Raw genomic sequence first — 18,833 nt, forward strand, 5'->3', positions numbered from 1 at the left:
ATATATAGACTAGATGCTAAGAGAGAGAGAAAGAGAGAGTGAGAGAGAGATAAAACAAGTCATAGAAAAGTGATACGAAAAGACGATTTTTCTTATCAGTTATCGCGATGTCGAGTCGGTTCTTTGTTGTTAACGGCATCTATAGTCCTTATCCTTCAGAGCAATTATGCCAATTATTTTCATTTTGTACGTCGATAGCAATAAACAATGATTTAGTCCCCTGGCGAGCGTATACACTTAACACAGCAAGCTCTACGGCATAGAGATAAAGAGGTTGCTAGTGATGATTCAACGCTTTGTGTTTACGTTAATATATTATCTTGTCGTTGTTACCTAAACGCCTGGCAGAAACGATTACTGAACGGGTAGTAGAACCAGCTTCAATCGAGTGGGTGGGTCGTTTGTCATTGATGTTCTCCGTTGATACATGCAGCAAGCATTGTTTGCTCCATAGCTACTCTGTCATCACGAGCGACATTGGTAAAACTGGGCTTACCTCATCATTTCTTTTCCAATCAAAATAACTAATTGTTTGATAAAATTGATACAAACGTAAAAGTAACAATGGGTGATTTGGAGATAGCATGTGGGTAACCTATAGAGGGTCGATTGAATCCGGTGACAAAGTGTTTCAACAAGCGTTTAGTATACCCGGATAGACTGCGTCCTATCGAATTCTATGCGATACACAAAGAGTCACGAAACCTTTCGCCTTGTCTGACTGAATGCGATCGAAGTCTAACACCCTCAATACAAGAAAGAACGGTATTAATCTTAAAGCGAACGGGGGCTGTATCTTCTATAGAGGGTCCCGACTAGAGCTCTTACAAAGCCAGTAGCATTTTACCATGTGAGCTCCGTGATGAACTAAGCTAAGGAACTGCCGTGCCGTTGCATAGAAATATCAGGAATGACAATTGTAGAACCGTTGATGTTCTTAATCTAACGCTAAAGCTAGGTACACTTTCTGTATATATACTGCTCTTGGGCTGAAATTGAACTATCGAGTTGACCGCTACCGGTAAGTTTAGTCTATCATATAAATACAGGACGTTTTTAGCTAGAATCTGCACAAGAATCGTTTTGCACTATGAAACGATAGCCAGATACTGTTCCTAGCGTCGGCTAGAAACCCCGACACACACTTTTGTTAGCATCGATGCAGTAGTAACTAGTTGTGTGGTACGTTAGGATCTGAGGATGAGCTCCAGTGTGGTACTCCTCGACTTTGGCACGCATATAAACAGGGTTATTCTTAGTGATTTGATTAGCGGCCAAATATTGTACACGGACCCAAGTCGACCGTTGAAGTCTGAACGATATACATATTCGCGAGGTTGGCACGTGCCCATCGACTTGTTATCTGTAGCAAGGGGTAGAGGGAAAACCCTTATCAAGTAAAAAGCAATCACCACAAGATATTTCGCTGGCTATACCCACGGCTGACGACAATTTTTGCTGAAATACAAAGGGCGGGTGGGGACAAAAAATAATGTATGGATGGCTACGATCGCCACTGCGTTGAACACTGAGCATTACACAGCAAACACCAAATATCAGTATCGGCCTAAGTTACGTTGCTACTGAAAAAGGAAAGAGTCATTTCAAAATCCAAATCCCTTCGTCTCGAGCTTCGCTTATGTTTCGCCATTGTTACTGTCACGTGTGCAATCATTATTACGCCAACGATGAAAAACTACTGTTCAACGCAGCGTATATCCAAAAGCTCTCACATATGGCGACGATAGCTGGATGGAGATTTAGATACGGCCGGGTGTTAGTGGGCTTTCGCGTTCCCTCTATGGAGAAGGGAGCCTAGAGAATCCTATATATACTAAGAAGAGGGGCCTTCGAAAAGAAGTTTTAGCATAAGGGCTTGATCCTCACCGGCAGCATTAGCACTAGCATCGTCATAGGTTTCGCTGACCATTAGATATCGAATCACCAACTAATACTATGCGTGAGTAGAAGAAGGAGTGATATTATTATGGAGAAACGCCGTCCTTGATAGAAATGTCTGTATTTAACAAAAAAAAAAAAAATTGCTTTTGAAGGCTGACATTAAGCTGACGTGATCGTATGTAGGTCAGTGTCGCTTGCGCACCAGCCATTGACAAACGTTTCCTTTGTTTTTTTTTTAATGTCTAATCTAGACACCTGTCGAGTGATTTCAAAATGGGAGTACAGCGTGCGCAATATATACACTTTGCGAATATTTTAGAAGTGAGAAAAAAGATTTGTGAGTGGATTGCATGTTCCCCTTTCAAAGAGTTCAGCTCCTTCCGCAAAGTAGCAGAAAAAGCCATAGCTTCTGAACGAAGTGGGTCCGGCCGCGTAGTGTCACACAGGTGTTCGCTGAACAACAAATGCCCACAGATGGCAAAAAGAAACGACGAAAGTTGAAGCATCAACTCAAAAAACCCTATGAGAATGTTTGTATGTGTTCACTTGAAATATCAAATATGTGATAGGCACACACACACACACACATCGGTCCAAAAAAACCTTATACCAAGGTGGCATCATACTGTGGGTCCACGATAAACAGGCAAATTCATTAGGGTGATTGGCCAAACGAATCTGGAAAGTAAATGGACAATAACAATATGCGCAGTAGTACAACAGCAGAAACATCGGTAAAACCAGGCAGGAGGCTATCGAATACTCGTTTCGCCCAGCGTAACGTTGAAGAGATGCAGATGTCTTCAGAACGTTCTATAGAGTTCGCAAGTTTTTGCGCAAGGGTAAAAACGAGATAGATTCGATATAGCTTCAGCGTTTTGCTGTTCGGCTCGTATCAGCACCAAGGCCAAGATCAGCTGGCTGATCACAAAACGAGATCCACAGGTATGTCTACTGATGTCCTTTCGTCGGTAACAAGTGGACATGTAGCATCCAGCTATTCGACAAGCAGCCAGAAGTTAGATTGCGATGGGAATTGGGAACCAGTCTGTGTCCCAAAGCTTTCTGCAGGAATTACCAACGTACTCAAATAAGAACTCCGATACAACACTATGTGAAGGATAGCTTGCGAGCTCAATGGTGAATGAACAGATAAAAACCAGGACACTCACATGTGACAAGAGAAGATGGCGGCGGCTGTAACGGTTTACGGCGCTCGTTCGTCGCTTACGGTTTCTGTCAAGGGTAACCTCAAAGCAATTTCTATTTAACTTTCATTTTTCATTCTAGATAACCAATTTGTTGGCTTTTATGTGTATACGGGATAAGACATACTTTTACTACTTGAACGGTAGCCAAACGGCTTTGAAGACGAACGGAACCTGAAAGGTCAACAGATCTATGTCTGTTGTTCAGGCACATTTCGCTGTTTCAGCTATAATGTCTGGGAACACGATCCGGCTTTACTGTATATGTTCCTACTTATTTCATTGTCGCATTATAGCTTCTAATGCACATTACATAATTGCCTGAAGTTCCTGTACAATGGCGTGCGTACTATATAGCTATTGTTACAAGAGGGCCGACGCATCGTCGATGTAACTGTGTAGTCAGGCTGTCCAACACGCTTCGCACGGGCACCTTCGCTAATTTATTACAAAGCTTCTTTTTTGTCAAGGTGACCCTTAATGATGAACACATATTAACATATACCCATGATGCTGATTTTTCCTTTCGTACTGTCGCTCGCGACGGGGCGCTCTCGGCTAGAGTCGTTCCCTTATTATTATTGTTGTTGTTTGGCTCGGTCTGGTTTCGACTGGTGTTGGAAATTTTCATGACAGCCAGACAAGTTTCTCACACGTCGATTTATTCTACATGTATATATTGGACTAGGCAAGTATTGTCGGTATGGATGGTTAGGGTAGTAGCGATAATGAGCATCTTCCTACTACTTTCAGCTTTAGAGGCACATTCGACAAGATCGTATTTCTAAGGGATACTTCGACCACCTCACATCAGCTTTGTGCAGCATCACATTAGCTCTGTGCGGTAAAGTGAAGGGATGTCCGTTGCCGCATAGCGTGTTGGGTTGCATGATAATTACGTCTGCAAGGTACTACCGGCACGGCACGACAGTCGCCTTGTGGCACTGATTCGATTCGATCATACAATTCTTCTGTTCAGTTCTGGTCATTATGCAGATTGTCGTTTGTTTGTTCTACACCACTCTATGTAAATATCGTTCATCCCTGGAGAAAAACAGGCAGGCTCAATGGGGAGATTGTGTGGCTTTCTCATACGCTCCCATTGGGTAAAAGGCAAGACCGAAAAATGCCATGCTAAACATCGTTCAAAGGATCAGCAATAACGGACCGTAGCTCTAGAAATCAACATCGTGCTAGTTACGTGCGGCATTCACCAAGGCATGCCTCCCCCTCCGCCTACCTCCTTCCCTTCCAGAGACATTTTGTTGTCGAAGTAATGAGCCGCTTAATGTCGATAGGCTGTTAGAGAACAGCTCCTAGGCAGCACGTTACATCATAGAGGTAAGCGGGTGATAGTTAGGCGTCCGCGCACCAGAACACACGCGAATACCCAGCCATAGTCGTTCACGTGCATTGATCCAAACACGCAGTATGATTAACATATATACGTATGTGTGAAAAAGCTGAAAATAAAAGTAAACTTGGGCGTTTTTCGAACTTGTCGGATGGCCACTGATTGACTGCTGGGAAACGCAGTAGAGAAATTGTCACGTGGTCACGTACAAACGTCTTCTAGTGAATGAGTAGGTCTTAGCACTACGCTGTGCAATAATAGGGAAGGGAGCTACGCTGACGCATGTTCATGATCAGGATATCGTGCATGTGCATTTGTTCCAGCTATGCACGAGCAACAACATACCGCAATGTAACGACAAGTACTAATGAATAGTAAATTTCAACTGTAGTATAATTCTTTGTTACAGTAGACAATCGCAACAGTCGTTCAATGATAGGTCCAGGAATATTATCCAGAAAACAAAACACCCACAGGTACAGGGGTTAGATGGTCCAGCCCAACAACAGTAGGTGTGCATTTAGAGGCCGTCGACAGCATAGCCAGACGATGTTAACGTCGTATTAGAAACTAACGAGCCTGCTCCCTGCTAAAGTATAGGAGCACAGCCATGTCAGAGGGGCTTTAGCGACAACGACAAACAGATGTGATAATATATGTGTCATGAATGTGCAACTAATGCATAAACTGATCGTTTAATTAGCAGTACCAATCGACCTATACGCGTATGTTTACGTGTGTATATGTGTGTTTATGCCTGTGTACCGTTATAGCTAAGCCCACTTTTTTTTTTGATTATAATTGATGCACTGAACTTCAATCGTTCACTTCAAACGTTTTCACAGCAGAACGTCTAATAGACTTCGAATATTAATTCATATAGTATGTGGACGCTTTTGCGTCTTCCGATCGCGAAAGTTCTGCCAATGGAAGTTATACTTGCAAGCAACTGATAAGTAAGGAAGAATAGTCTCAATAGTGAGCAAACCAACCACAGTAGGACGATGGGCACTGGCAGCATAGCAAACATTGTTACTGTTGTCCAGAATATTTTAACAGATTCTTAAAATATGACCTTAAAAAGTTGGGCCGAACTCACTGCAAGCTGTATCCTGAAAAGAAATTTATAACTTCGACAGGATGCAACGTACTTTTAATAAGCGGTCCGATTAAAAATCAGACAAATGTATCCCGTTGTTAAATATAGCAAGCGGGGATAGAAAAATATCGTAAATAAAATACGCAGCCTGATGCAAACAGAATCGGTCGTTTTGATTAAATATATAGCCGTTTTTTTATTTAGACACATTTTTTGCCTAGTATATTTATTTACTATCATCGTGACAAGGCCAAATAGCCCCAATAAGTGTCAAGGGTTACTTTGATAACGTTCTAATATGCTGACCTATTTTAATTGCTTTTTTCGGCACATTAATTGTGATCATGACAAGATACTGACTATCTATTATCTCTACATGTTTAAACGATTTAACCTAATATGTACTGCTGCCCTTGGGTTATGTCGTGTAGTTACAATCGCGCGAGCGCTCAGAGTTACTTCCTTTTGGGCTTATTTCTACATTTATTGACCCAGTCGTCGTCGTCGTCGTCGTCGTCGTCTGTATTTATAAATGGTGGTTCAACTATATATAAACCCACAATTAATCTCAGAGGGTATCTTTTGAAGTATAACAACTGCTGTTTATAAGCAATAGCAGTGATTATTGCTCAAACAAGTCGATTGGGCTTTTTATTATGACTGATTGTCTAACAGCCCACAATCCAACGCTTCGGCTGCTCTGCGATAGCGTACGTATAGTTCTACTAATGTGAAATTTCTCGCCTTCGTTGACGATAATCTCATCGTTAGATGTCACTTATTGTTAGCAATAAAGTAAGATCCATTGCAGACCGTTCAGAATAGTATAGTCGTCTGTCGCATGAGATACTCTAATGACAAATTTAGCTGCATAATACCTTTGTGGACCTTATGTAACAGTTCGAACAAAATAAGAATCTTAAATCTGCCATGTTCTTCCATTTCGCAATATTCTCATAGCACGATGATGGGGAACTGCTCCCTACGAAGCCAGCCAGACGGCTGGCCGCTATTGTCGACGCGGCACTTTTATCCAACTTCCACCAACTTTATCAATGTAAAAAAATCATGAGAACGAACCTTCATGTTGGTGAGGACATTATCATGTCCTCACCAACATGAAGATTTCGATTCTTTAGATCACAATTTTCTTGCGATCAATTAACCTTATTCAGTTTGGGCACAGCGCGTGTTAACATATACATGACCCTGTAACCATACGCCCTACCAAGTTATACAAATCTAAACTAAGAAAAATCTAATTTCTGAGTAATTGATTGATGATTGATACAATCCCGGCTCGTCTGGAATTTTACAAATACGCATACACCTTTGAATATAATAGAACTCCGGCGATAGATGGCTACCAAACAAAATAAGTAAATTACTTCGTTAAATGATAGACTAACCTAGTCTTATTTAAATTAAAAAAATTTTTTTTTTTACCTGATTTTAACTAATGACACCTAACTAATGATGATATATTTTTTATACGCTTGGTCGTCATCATGTGGACGAACACATGTAAAATATGTCCTACTTCAATATTGCCCCTTCTGCAACGGTAGCCCTGCAGAGTCACTTACCCTATGGTTGCACATTTACCAATCGAACTAACAGCTGAAATCTGCAGTAAATGCTACTGGCCATTACCACCAGTTCTATTACTTCTGTGAATAGTTACTATATTGTGGTATAATACCATTAACGCCGTTGTATTATTATTACTTTATGAAAGAAGCATTATTTTTGCAATGCTTTTTTTGATGATGTAATAATACTAGGGTCTAACTCATAAATGGCCGGTTGGCTGATGGCTTAGTTCATAACAAAATCAGCGGCAACATTTGGGCGTCTCGTTTGTTTGACGCGGTTTGGCAGTGAACAAGCCGGTCAGCTACTCAGCCGGCCATATTTTTTTATCGCTTATAGGTAGAAGGTACAGCGTGTGCACGAAACATACACAAATGCATCCAATACACCCTTCACTACAGAACCGTGTGGCCTGCACTCAGCAGCTGCTTATCGTATCATCATAATGACGATACCCACGTTTCCTTTCTTTCCGTGTCAGAAGGCGCAGCAGCGGTCGACGCGTATGGGTGTTTAATCACTGGGTTCTTCGGCGTCAACAGAAGCCGGTCCTGCAAATGGAGCTGTTGCTGTCGCCTAGTAAAATGGTCCCATCCCTTCATTCACAGTCTGTCTTCACTGTGCAAACGTCACAGCAAGCAAGCAAGCAAATACAATTCAGGAGCGACAAAAAAACGACCTTTAAGATATGGACGGACGGGCGGACGAAAGACATTTTTTCTCTATTGCCATCATTAGAGATGGCCGGCTTTGTTGTTACACGAACATGCGAAATAGTGAGGACTATTATTAGTTCGATTTGACGATGAGTTGCCCCGGATCTACGCAGACACACACTGTATTAAACACTTACGTACTATTAATGTTAACGGATGTTACGTGCGATTAGCTCATACGGTGCCAGCAGCGGATGCTAGTCGGGGCAATGACTCCGCTAGGCAAAAAGAAGCCCTTGAAATACAGACTTAATAGACTGCTTTTTCATTGGAGCATTTGTCCACACTTCGTTAGACAGGTGGGTGGGGTCCGCCCCCCTAGCAATGGCTTAACATTTTTACGTTCAAACACTAGCGCAGCGACACTCATAGCAGTGTGTAACTGCGACTTTATGAAGTGGCCGAAATTGGATGAAGGATAAGCGGACGAGCCGAACGTGCAGGTCATACATACCACGTCCTATGCTACAAACATTCTGCTGAAGAAAAAATATCAAATTTAGCCCTCAAGTGTCGATCTTTCTAATTTTTGCCGACTTATGATCTGAAAAATTTATATCGTGCCATTGAATTATAGCTCTTGTTCGTTATTAGTGATTAAGCAATACTATATGGTGCCTTGAGGTTGTATTAGTGAAACCTATGTCTGTATATAAGTTATAGATAAACCGAAAGTTTACAAAAGTTAAAGGCATGCCCAATGGAAAGTTCACCAGCTGGACATTTTGTACCTAACAATTCATCATCCGCACTATCCTTTCCCTGCGGAAGTACTAATATCAGTAGGACCAGCCTATAGGCATAACTTCGATGGCCTACGCGGAATCTGATGCTTACGCTATTGGTAGCACGGCGACGCGTTAATCATTCTAGCCTAGTTTAGGTTGCGAATTAACACCAGCCATTTAGTCGGCATTTTGCACAATACGGATAGGACACTGTATAAATTTACGTATAGATATACTGTGACAGGCACACTGTTATCTGAAACAGTAGCGCCAGCAGCCGCTAATTTGACCAGATGCGACGCACGGGTAAGTTTTAACGTGTAATGCACCGTGGACGTTCGCGCGATTGTGTCCAGACTGAAAGTAGTACAGTTTACTACATACGTTATTTTCTCTATTACACTTTATACTTTGCTACACCCGTGTCCAGTAATAGATACTTTCGCTTTTCATAGTGCCCGATCCAAGATTACTTTTTTTTTTTTGAAATCGTCTTACACGAACGATCCCGACCGATACCAAAGCGCGCCGCCATACGAAGCGGCAATCATCTTCGATGGCAACAGTTGACAACGGCTTGTCGCTGGCAACCCGTTATTTCGACAGATTTTTTTTGTTTTTCCCCTTCCTCTTCTTCTTCTTCTTCTTCGTTATGTTTTCAGCCGTTCGTGAGCTCAGACGAAGGCTTAGCGCCTATTTTACTTTTTGTTGTTATGCCATGGCGTGATAATAACTTGAATCTGCCCTTTGTGATTAGTATTAGAACATTTCGCCTGTTCTAACTGGCATTTTTTTTCCTAGAAATAATTTCATATCTATTCCTTTTGCTGATCTGACTAAAATGACGGACACCCGCCAACAAACATTTTCACTTCGACAAAAAAAATTATCCTTCCTACTAGTTCTCTCCTAGTTAACAGTGGTAGCGTGGCCTCTATTGCTTTATTAGCAGTTGCCCTGTCCAGACATATATGTGGTTATATAAAACATATCAAAATGCGCATAGGCTTTTACTGCGGCCAAATTCTGTTAGCAACCCCACCACCGCCGCTGCTGCCTTGGCCAGCCCATCATCTATGGCGGGAAAACTCGTCGACGATGCCATTATCGGCTTGACAATGCAGTGCTGCAAGGGGCAGCGGCTGCGGCCACAATGGCGGTAGCATCGTTTTCAACACCCATAAATCGCTCTAAGCTATGCAGTACATGCGAGCGCCAGAAGAGCTATATACCCATAAAGAGTGTTCATTATCCGTTCGAGCTCGTTCGTGACCTAGACGGGGGCCATATTTCCGTCTAATGATACCGACAGCGCAAAAGTGTATCACTTAAAATTAATAATATAGATTCTATAATGGTTTCTCTATCGGGAAATGTCGTCTAGTAATATCGTCGATCGTCGTAAAAACGTCCCAGCCCCATATAGATATAATTAATAAGTTCCTAGATTATAATAGTATAACGGGTGGTTCGCGAAAATCGCCTGTTTTTTTTTTCAAAAAAAAAAACAAATAAGCACTTCGGTCCACTATGCTATCGGCCATTATACAGACTGAAGATGATTTGCGTTTCAAAATGTACAACAGGCATCGCAGAATTACGTCTCATGAAAGCGTTTTTACTGTGATGTATAATTAATTTTAATATATATATAGCACTTTCAGTATATATCATTATGAATACCATTGCAGTCAGCGCACCGTTTTGTCATAATGCACGTGCCTGTATACAATAGTTATTGAACACGATCGATTAATCTAATAGGTGTTCTCGTTCAATCTTATTATATTCAGTTATAAAGGATTTTCGAAAATATTCCATTTGGCGCGTCTTGACCGTTCCACAAATGTCACACGGGCGAATAACTGGACCCTAAAGGCTTCCCCGAACGTATCGAACCGTATAAGCATACCTGAATCCATATTTTTATGATGCATGCAAAATGTATAATTTGATTAATTGATGAAACGATTCATCAAGACGGCAGAGTGATTTTCGCCCTATGGAAAACAATTATTCCAGCAGCGGTCATTTGCGGATCGACCGATCGGATCCGATTAGCCGACAACCCACTAATCACTCAAGTGTCTCTAAATAGTGTGCAGCTTCTACAAGTCAGCAGCAGCAGCAGCAGCAACAGCAGCAGCAGCAGCAGCAGCAGCAACAACAGCAGCAGCAACAACAGCAGCAACAGCAGCAGCAGCAGCAGCAGCAACAGCAGCAGCAGCAGCAGCAGCAACAACGACGCCAACAGCGATGGACAACAACTAATTAATACCAAATCCCCGTGCGAATGCGTCAACGGCCAATAATAACACCGACAACAAGACAATGACATATGTTTCGATATACTAGAATACGTAATCAAGTGACAATGGACTGAGGAATATCGGGCCAGAGAAAAGATCAATGTACATTTAGCAGAACGCGTTCACAATTCGGCGGGTCATCGTAGTAAAATATGTGTGAAATGCGACCAACCACGTTCGAATGGTATCACGAGTGCGACACGCCGCTATTGTTAGCGTCGTTAAGACGTCAGGAACGACACCATCTTCTACCTATCGTCACGCTAAGTAGAGGTGCAATTGTTGTTTGTATACGGGTGAGTCTGCTTCGAACTACTGCAAATTTCATTTACAAACGTACCGTCGAAGAATACACATACGTAGACATGCGGACATAATTTGGCACTCTGTTGTGAAACTGGTATCTGTTACGTAATATTTCTTAACAGAAGTTTCGTGTGTTTTACATGTAATACGTGAACAAATTCTAGTATTCTATTCGTTTAGGAAAGGGCTTTATGGTTCTGTAAGTGCCCCCGTGAGACGGAAGATACTCAGTTACATTTTGACCTATCGGGTATTGAGTCACAAATAGTGAAGCGGACATTGGCCTTTCGACTACGAATACGGTCGCGTCATGACACGGCCACGATATGCGTCAGGAGTCGGCGTCACGTACGGCCATGTGTTTCGCAACTTCGAGTTGTCTCAGCCTTGATCACTTTGTGTGATTTTCTTTTTTTCATTGTATGGAAATCATCCACGAGTCTCTATCCGTCCAGATACATGCCTTCGTCGATGAGAAGCGATGGCCCATCATAAAGAGCTCTCGCGGAGCAACAAATCTCTACGTTCCACTGTCTCAACATATCGGTAACCAGCAGTGACGGAAAAATAGATAGAATATAATGAAACGACGAAGTGGATCCGCAACTCGCTTAGCCACAAAGCAGCTTAGTGGTCCGGTCAATCATTGATAGATAGCTATATAGGAAAACTAAACGGGCAGGCAGTGACGCCGATCTAGACGCTCAGCACTGCATGTCTGCAACTGGCATCATTTGGTCGTTGGCTGTTTAACGATGATATTTTTTTTTGTAGCGACGTTACTATTTTTTTGTGAATGATCGTCATTTCCCCATTGAAACATACTATCGTTTTCCCGACCCATCATTTGGTCCAGTGCTACCGATGTAAGAAACGGTTGATCGTTTTCGAAAACGAGGACTCGAAAGATAAAAGTGTACCGGACTATTTGCCAAATATCGGCGCCGACCAATGGAGGTCGGTATCGGTGAAACTGTAAAATCCACAGATGTAATAAATGCAAGGTGATGAATCAATTTCATTTGTATTGTTATTGGCCATTTGTGTTTTGCATTTTTGTCATAAGTTCCTCATCGTTGGAAATTTTAACTTTTCTTAATCGAAATTCAACTTGCATTATTAGCTTGCGTGAGGTACTGGCTTGGACATGCCCAAACTATATATCTGCGTAGATGCTGTAGACAAAACTTACAGCATAATTTCTAGAAGTTTATTGCGAAGATAAGTAAGACATACATGTAGAATCATCGATTCACTAATGTGTGCGTCTCCTATCCATAGGATCTAAGGCGATCTGGGATATACAAGGGGCTAAAAGGTTAAAAAAATATTTTAAAAGCCAAACGTTTTGCAGTAGCTTGAGTACCTATCGACGAATCAACAGGAACAAGATGCTTTTTTTTTTTCTAAATCGGGCCCATATTTGACTATCAAAACACGACGTTTCCATGAGATTTGGAGCCTTTGAAACCTATGTCCAATCGCAGACATCTGGGCCGGTGTCTTAAGATGTACCATCTTTCATATTATCTTTTACAAGCTATGGACTAATTTCCGGGTTTTCGACTATCGCGCACTAAACGTGAACAACTTTGACAATAACGGTGATTTGAAATGGCCGCCATAGTTTGGTTTCGTGTTTCTAGCTAGACTTTGATAGATTTTCTTTTCTCTTATTATGCAAGCGGATTTTCCTTAAAACCCTACGGTTCCGACTTGATGTAATAGAACAACGTAGAAATTTTCATTTGGAAAATAGCCATATCCTAGTGACCCGCCCGACAGCCATTCGTCCAATGACTAGGATGAGTCAAGTATCTAAGCTCTAGAAAAAAAATACCTCTTTACGAGACGGGCATTCTAATCATAGCAACGAGCTCAACTTACAGCTCTATCGCAGCACAACTGTGGCATGTTTGCCACTCTTAGCTACAATGTCCTTTTGTCCTACGATAGCGTCGTCATCGGCAGGTAGAAGGGAGCTTGTAATGAATTTCCAATGATGACCGATATATGTGGCGACTAGGGCTGTGTTGGGCAGAAGTAAATTACCAATTATAATATAAACTTGTTATAATTAAGAATTATATCCTATATATAAATAGAGGTATGTATTTAATTAATTTCTATGTATTATATACATATCTAAGCTTATCCGTGGGTCGGATACAAATAAGATGTTTGCCAGTTGTACAAATCTTATTTGTTAACCAGGGTAGTATATTGTTTTTGTTTCGTGTACTCTTGTACAAACGTCTTGACACGTGCGTTTCTCTCGTTCTTGACAAGGGTCTATGACAGACGAAACGAGTTCAACCTAATAAGTCATCATTGTCAACAATTATTGTTGCTACGACAAGTGATAATAATGCCAAGAATTATAACTATGACCATCATGGAAGACCCGTCACCATCCCGTTAAACGAATGAATGTTCGTTTACTGGGGAATGGGAGTGATTTTTGGCATTGAAAAATCGGTCGGTCACAGTATCTTATCTCCTAGCGATGCTAATGCTCAAAAGTTGTGTGAAAAGGTGATGAGCGTAACTGGACCATCCCGAAATACAAAACGAAACATATAAGACGATCTAATACATGGAATACTGTATTATTCGTGGGAATCCCTATAGCGCGCTGCTGGCTTTCCTCATTTGCTATGGTCACCACAGCAGACGCAGCATTTAATGCCTCAGGGAACCAGCCGCAGATAATGAACCTGCCATGACGTAATTGCTGATTACGGTACACAACAGCAATTGTCCAATCATCCCCGCTACGATTTTTAGGTCTGAAAAAACGACCCGGTGCCAACAAATATACAAACGAATGCACTGTTATAATCAAATGGGCGCCGAATACAGCACAACTGGACTAGGCCAACAGAGGGAAGGACACGGCAATCGCGGCAAATACAGGGCTACAATATAAAGCCCCGTAAAGTTGGGCCAGTGCCTTTCCAAGTCAATGCGTTGTGTTGAAAAAGAGCATGTATCATTGCGGCCATGTTTCCAAGAACTTCACCTTGATAAATTTTTTTTTGAAATTTACTAGCTCAGCTTCAGGTTGATAAATAAATTTCGGCCTTTTTCGAATAAATTCGAAACGAGACGGATAACTTGTCATCGATTGGAAGATCAAACAGACGTAAAGGATAAAGCTATTTTTAGGAACTTAATTGACTAGGAGTAACCGCGACTATAATTAAAGCTAAATGTCTCGAATATTATGAGGTAATGATAAGAATACGATTCAGATCGTTGATGAGCGACTTCAAAAAGTAGATCCTAATATTAAACGCGTCCGACACAGACAAGTCTTAATCACCCTTAATTCGTAATTGGTGGTCTGGCTATTTCAGAAGGTGATATATCAGATGCGTCCTCGTACATTGGCCTTATTCTGATCGTTCAAGTTGTCTGTGCGGCCAGCGCTATCGTCCGCACCTATTTGGGCGCTCGTCTATCGCTCATCCCGAATGTCTATCTGAACTTCATTAGCATTACTAAGCAGTACTCGTCCCAGTCACACAATACGTGGCAGTAATGTGGATACATGCAATACATACGTACGTAATAGTAGTTTCACGAAAATACAAAGAGCAACGTTTTTAATACTTCGACATATTGGCTAAGTGGGTACGTTGCGTTCTGAGAATTAGGTTTGATCCGGGTCTAAGCGAGTACCCTATTTATCACATGTGTACCATCGTTTCTACATAAATCAATTGTTACAGTCGGAATTGGCTCTTGGAATAAATGCGGCAAGAACGACTATTGTCTAAGCGCAATTGTTATAAACGAATTTGAAAGCCAAATTGAACAACTCACCATATTTTTTTTTATGATTTGCTGGCGATCTTTGTTATTTCGAAGGGTTAGAGGATGCCCCAAGTGCTCCTGTTGATTGCCTCGTCTATAGATCTTCAACAGGTCTAAGAGCAGGGCTACCCCGTCATTTGGATCTGTCACAAACTCCTCTACAAAACTGAAAAGCAGAAAGTATATTTATTACTAGCATCAAGTGCCACAATGGCTTTGTACCGTGTAATAACAATGACTCAACTTATCTTACTTCATATATATATATATATGTGTATACTTTATATAAGCTCTTTGAGAAGCATACAAACATTTGTACGCGTTACCGCAAAAATGTAAGCCTATATAATATATATATATATATATAATCTGTCTGTAGTATTGCGTATGCAAAGCATTATATGCGATGTACGCAGTCGGCCGGATCAACGAAGTGTCCAGTCAACATACACCTATACTGTTTTTCATGGTACGGTTTTTGCGTGAACCTGTACGACGACATTATGTCTTGTCAGTGACCCAAAAACAATAACACCTGACCAAATTTGATTAATATTCATGATCATTAGTACCTATGTATGCATCGTTCAGTCGAGATATCTGGGTAAGCTGCTGTTAGACTGATTGGTGTTTCTGTGCACTTGTCTCCATTGTAACTATGTGTCGTGCATATGCGCGTGCTTCATGCGTCACTTGTTTGTACATTGGCAAGCGTCTCAGCTGTTCAGCTTTGATTGGACGAGCGTTCAGACGATGGCTATGTCCCTTTGCAGTAGGCAATGCAGTAGCTTTTGACAAATTTATTTTATTGCAGGGTGACGTTTTTTACGTCGCCATATACGCCGGGTCACCCATTGTCTGCGTCTCAAGTTCTCCCGCGCCCATTCGTTCATGGCGTCTTTCAAGCGGCTATCGTTTGTCTTTTTAGCGGGAAACGCACCATTCTATTTTTCTGCTGCCTCTGCTATGCCCGCAAAATTTCAAAGCGTCACATTATAGCGCAACGATACTCGTCCAGGTTTCCACAGCGAAAAAAGTCTATGATAAAACCAACTAATATGATTTGGTCGTTGCGCTTTGGGACGCGTCTATGCCCGAGTAATTCGAAATTACGATATCAATAAGGGCAGGTTCCTATATAATTTTGAGTGCACTTTTCGATATATGCAATACAGTTCTACTAATCGTAGATGGTCGTCTGTGACGAGAGTTTGGGGTGCGCGCGTATTTTGACTTGTAATGTGGGTGGATGTGTGTACTTTTATACAAAAGTACTATTGCTACATATATAGATACGTGCTGGTCACCAACAAGTAAATGCGTCTACATGAGCTGATGATTGATTAGGCACGATTCAATGATAGCCACGATAATTGTTTCACCACCGAACGAAACAATTCCAGCGTTTGATCCGCCGCCGATGCCATCAGTTGTTTCCTGCACTTCGCTTTATGTACCGTTAAGGGAGCTATCGCTGATCGTACCTAGCCGTTAAAATAGCTGACCTTTTTTCCTCTCATTCCAATTATTCTGCTTTTTTTTTTCCTTGTCCCATCTGTTGAATATAAACACATCCACTTTAGCGAGTCGTAAGCCAACCGACAGCCAGTGGGTGTGTGTGTGTGTGTGAGAGTGTTAACTTAGCCGGCCAACTACGTAAACGCTGTGGACACACGTAAATGACAGTAAACACAGCAGAGCGGCAGAACGAGAAACTGGCCAAGCATAAACTGTCGTCGGCGGCAACAGCGCCGACATAACAGAATACAACCAAAAAACCATGCAGTTTGCTGATCCGATACAAAATCGATGAATATATGTATCGACGAGAAATCTTGCTAAGAAGCAATTCACTACGCATAAATCTATGTATAAATGAACGCCTGTCGAAAATCAGCCATTGTAGGGGTGGGGCGAACGGTGGCTGGCGGCGGGCGACGGAGAGCAAGCAGATGAGATGATGGAGCTGGTTGCAGAATGCCTCGACAACAGAAAATGTTACGCTAAAAAAAAAAAAATACAACAACAGCAATAAGACGTCGTCATCGTTGCCGTGACGAATTAAGAAGCATGCGGGCTAGCAGCGGTAGGCCGTCCTTTGTGCAGACTCAACGCCGATCGTAATGATAATGGTGCGACCAAGGCGGGCGTCACAGTGAGCAAATTAATGTCGTCAATGTCATGCGTGCATGGCGCGTGTATATGTACAAATAGAGTTCTCGTCAAAATAGACAGCCTTCATGCAAAGTCGATCTTGATTTACCGACCAGACCAGATTTCGAAATCCCCAATAAACTGAAACAGGACTGTCACCGTGCCCAGCATCATCAGGCATACGTAGGTATTATAGTGCGGCCGAGGGATTGGCATAGACCAATTTATTATTGCGAACCGAAAAGTATGCTACATTCATCTATTACACAGGCATATTGAAAGACATTTGTAGCGGAGGCATAGGATGTCGGAACTAAGAAGTACGTTACTAAACAAATATCTCAAGGTTTCATGCAGCGTTTGCCAAACGAAAAACTAATTGAGTCGTTACTGTTTTAACGCGCTGTTTTTGACCGACGTAAATACAACCGCTAACAGTAACAACATCACTTATGAGCAAATAGAACGCAATCGTTTTGATGAGATCGATTGTTGGCTCAATCGCAGGGATCGGTGCAAGTTGCCACGGACAGGACGCTAGAAGAAAGCTGGATGGTAGATATCTAACTCAAATTGTTTGAAAGCCTTACGGCTTTCATATATTACGGATGACGCTGGGAACGAAATAATCTGAATTAAAACGTAAAACAAAGTAGTAAACCTAAATTCTGATAGTTTGGATCAGTAGAGCCTGTCAGTATTTTCTGGTGCCAATCTTGTGTTGACCAATCAGCGTATCTTATATTGGACATGCACACAAAATAGCTTATCTGAATAGTTTACGTGTTACGTAGTTTTCATGAAAACGTTAGGGCAAAATCGGGAGACAATTGGCGACAGCTGTACCAACGAGCCCCTTTTCTTCAAGTTCTGTTGCGAGATAGCTAAATGGGCCAATTCTATCGGATTAAACTAAAGTGACAATAGCCGACTCGCACGATGCATAGAATGTATTGCAAGTGTCCATTGAGAACTTATACAGCTATTCAGATGTCTTCACAGTCACTCGGGTCGGGTTCACTGGGTTCTTAATTCGATCGTCAGTGCCCGTCACTCCACCTACCTGCTGTATGAAGATTTCAGGTCGTCCTTAAGCTTCCGCATAAGGTCGGTGAAGTTTGTGAGTTCCTCCATCGAAGCTTCGTGAACTCCGTCCGCGTTTTTTCGAGCGGCCTGACAGGCGGCTGTCTGTCTCCGCACGTAGAAGACATAATCTGTGGCAGCTAGATATGGGGGCCGTGGATTATTCGACTGCGCAATAGAAAAAACGACAGGACAAACGAACGTAATTAAGTTAAGCTATAGAACACAACTAATTTTCCTTTGCCAATATACTAAATAACAGCCACTTTCCAATGCGCATAGGAATATATAATTTAACGCTTTCCTTGTCTCATACAAAGCATTATAGGAAAGGCCAACATGTGTTGCGTAAAATGCAGTTCTTCAGAACCCGTTATTTATTACCATCGAAAACATGGGCAGTATAATTAAGCTATACATCGGTTTTATTATAGTTTTAGACATAGTTTCAATGGAACTTTAAAAGCAACAGTTGGTATTCGAAGTCAATGATCGAAGAGCACTCGAGAATTAAATTTTATGACCTCTCCTTCTTTATGTATTAGCACACATCATATATATA

General features: G+C 41.7%; 1 protein-coding gene and 1 long non-coding RNA gene across 15 annotated transcripts in view; one reads left to right on the top strand and one right to left on the bottom strand.

Annotated features, from left to right (window-relative positions):
- Nucleotides 1–18,833, bottom strand: part of mwh (multiple wing hairs) — a 169,094-nt gene that overhangs the window by 8,195 nt on the left and 142,066 nt on the right. For all 11 annotated transcript variants that reach the window (XM_086982308.1, XM_086982309.1, XM_086982307.1 and 8 more), the window contains 2 exons: nt 18,252–18,439; nt 15,044–15,200 (listed from right to left, as the gene is read on the bottom strand). In XM_086982308.1, the coding sequence (XP_086838434.1) occupies nt 15,044–15,200; nt 18,252–18,439 (345 nt within the window). The remainder of the gene's footprint in view (nt 1–15,043; nt 15,201–18,251; nt 18,440–18,833) is intronic.
- Nucleotides 10,418–18,833, top strand: part of LOC147756974 (uncharacterized) — a 26,638-nt gene continuing 18,222 nt past the window's right edge. Inside the window, exons 1-2 of one of the 4 annotated variants that reach the window (XR_015322811.1) lie at nt 10,418–11,205; nt 14,575–14,781. This is a non-coding gene — a long non-coding RNA (uncharacterized LOC147756974). The remainder of the gene's footprint in view (nt 11,206–14,574; nt 14,782–18,833) is intronic. The other 3 variants (XR_015322813.1, XR_015322814.1, XR_015322812.1) reach the window with 3 other exon arrangements.

This window comes from Varroa destructor, unplaced genomic scaffold, assembly GCF_002443255.2.
Source record: "Varroa destructor unplaced genomic scaffold, Vdes_3.0 BEIS01000003.1, whole genome shotgun sequence".
In the NCBI taxonomy this organism is placed as follows: Eukaryota; Metazoa; Arthropoda; class Arachnida; order Mesostigmata; family Varroidae; genus Varroa; species Varroa destructor.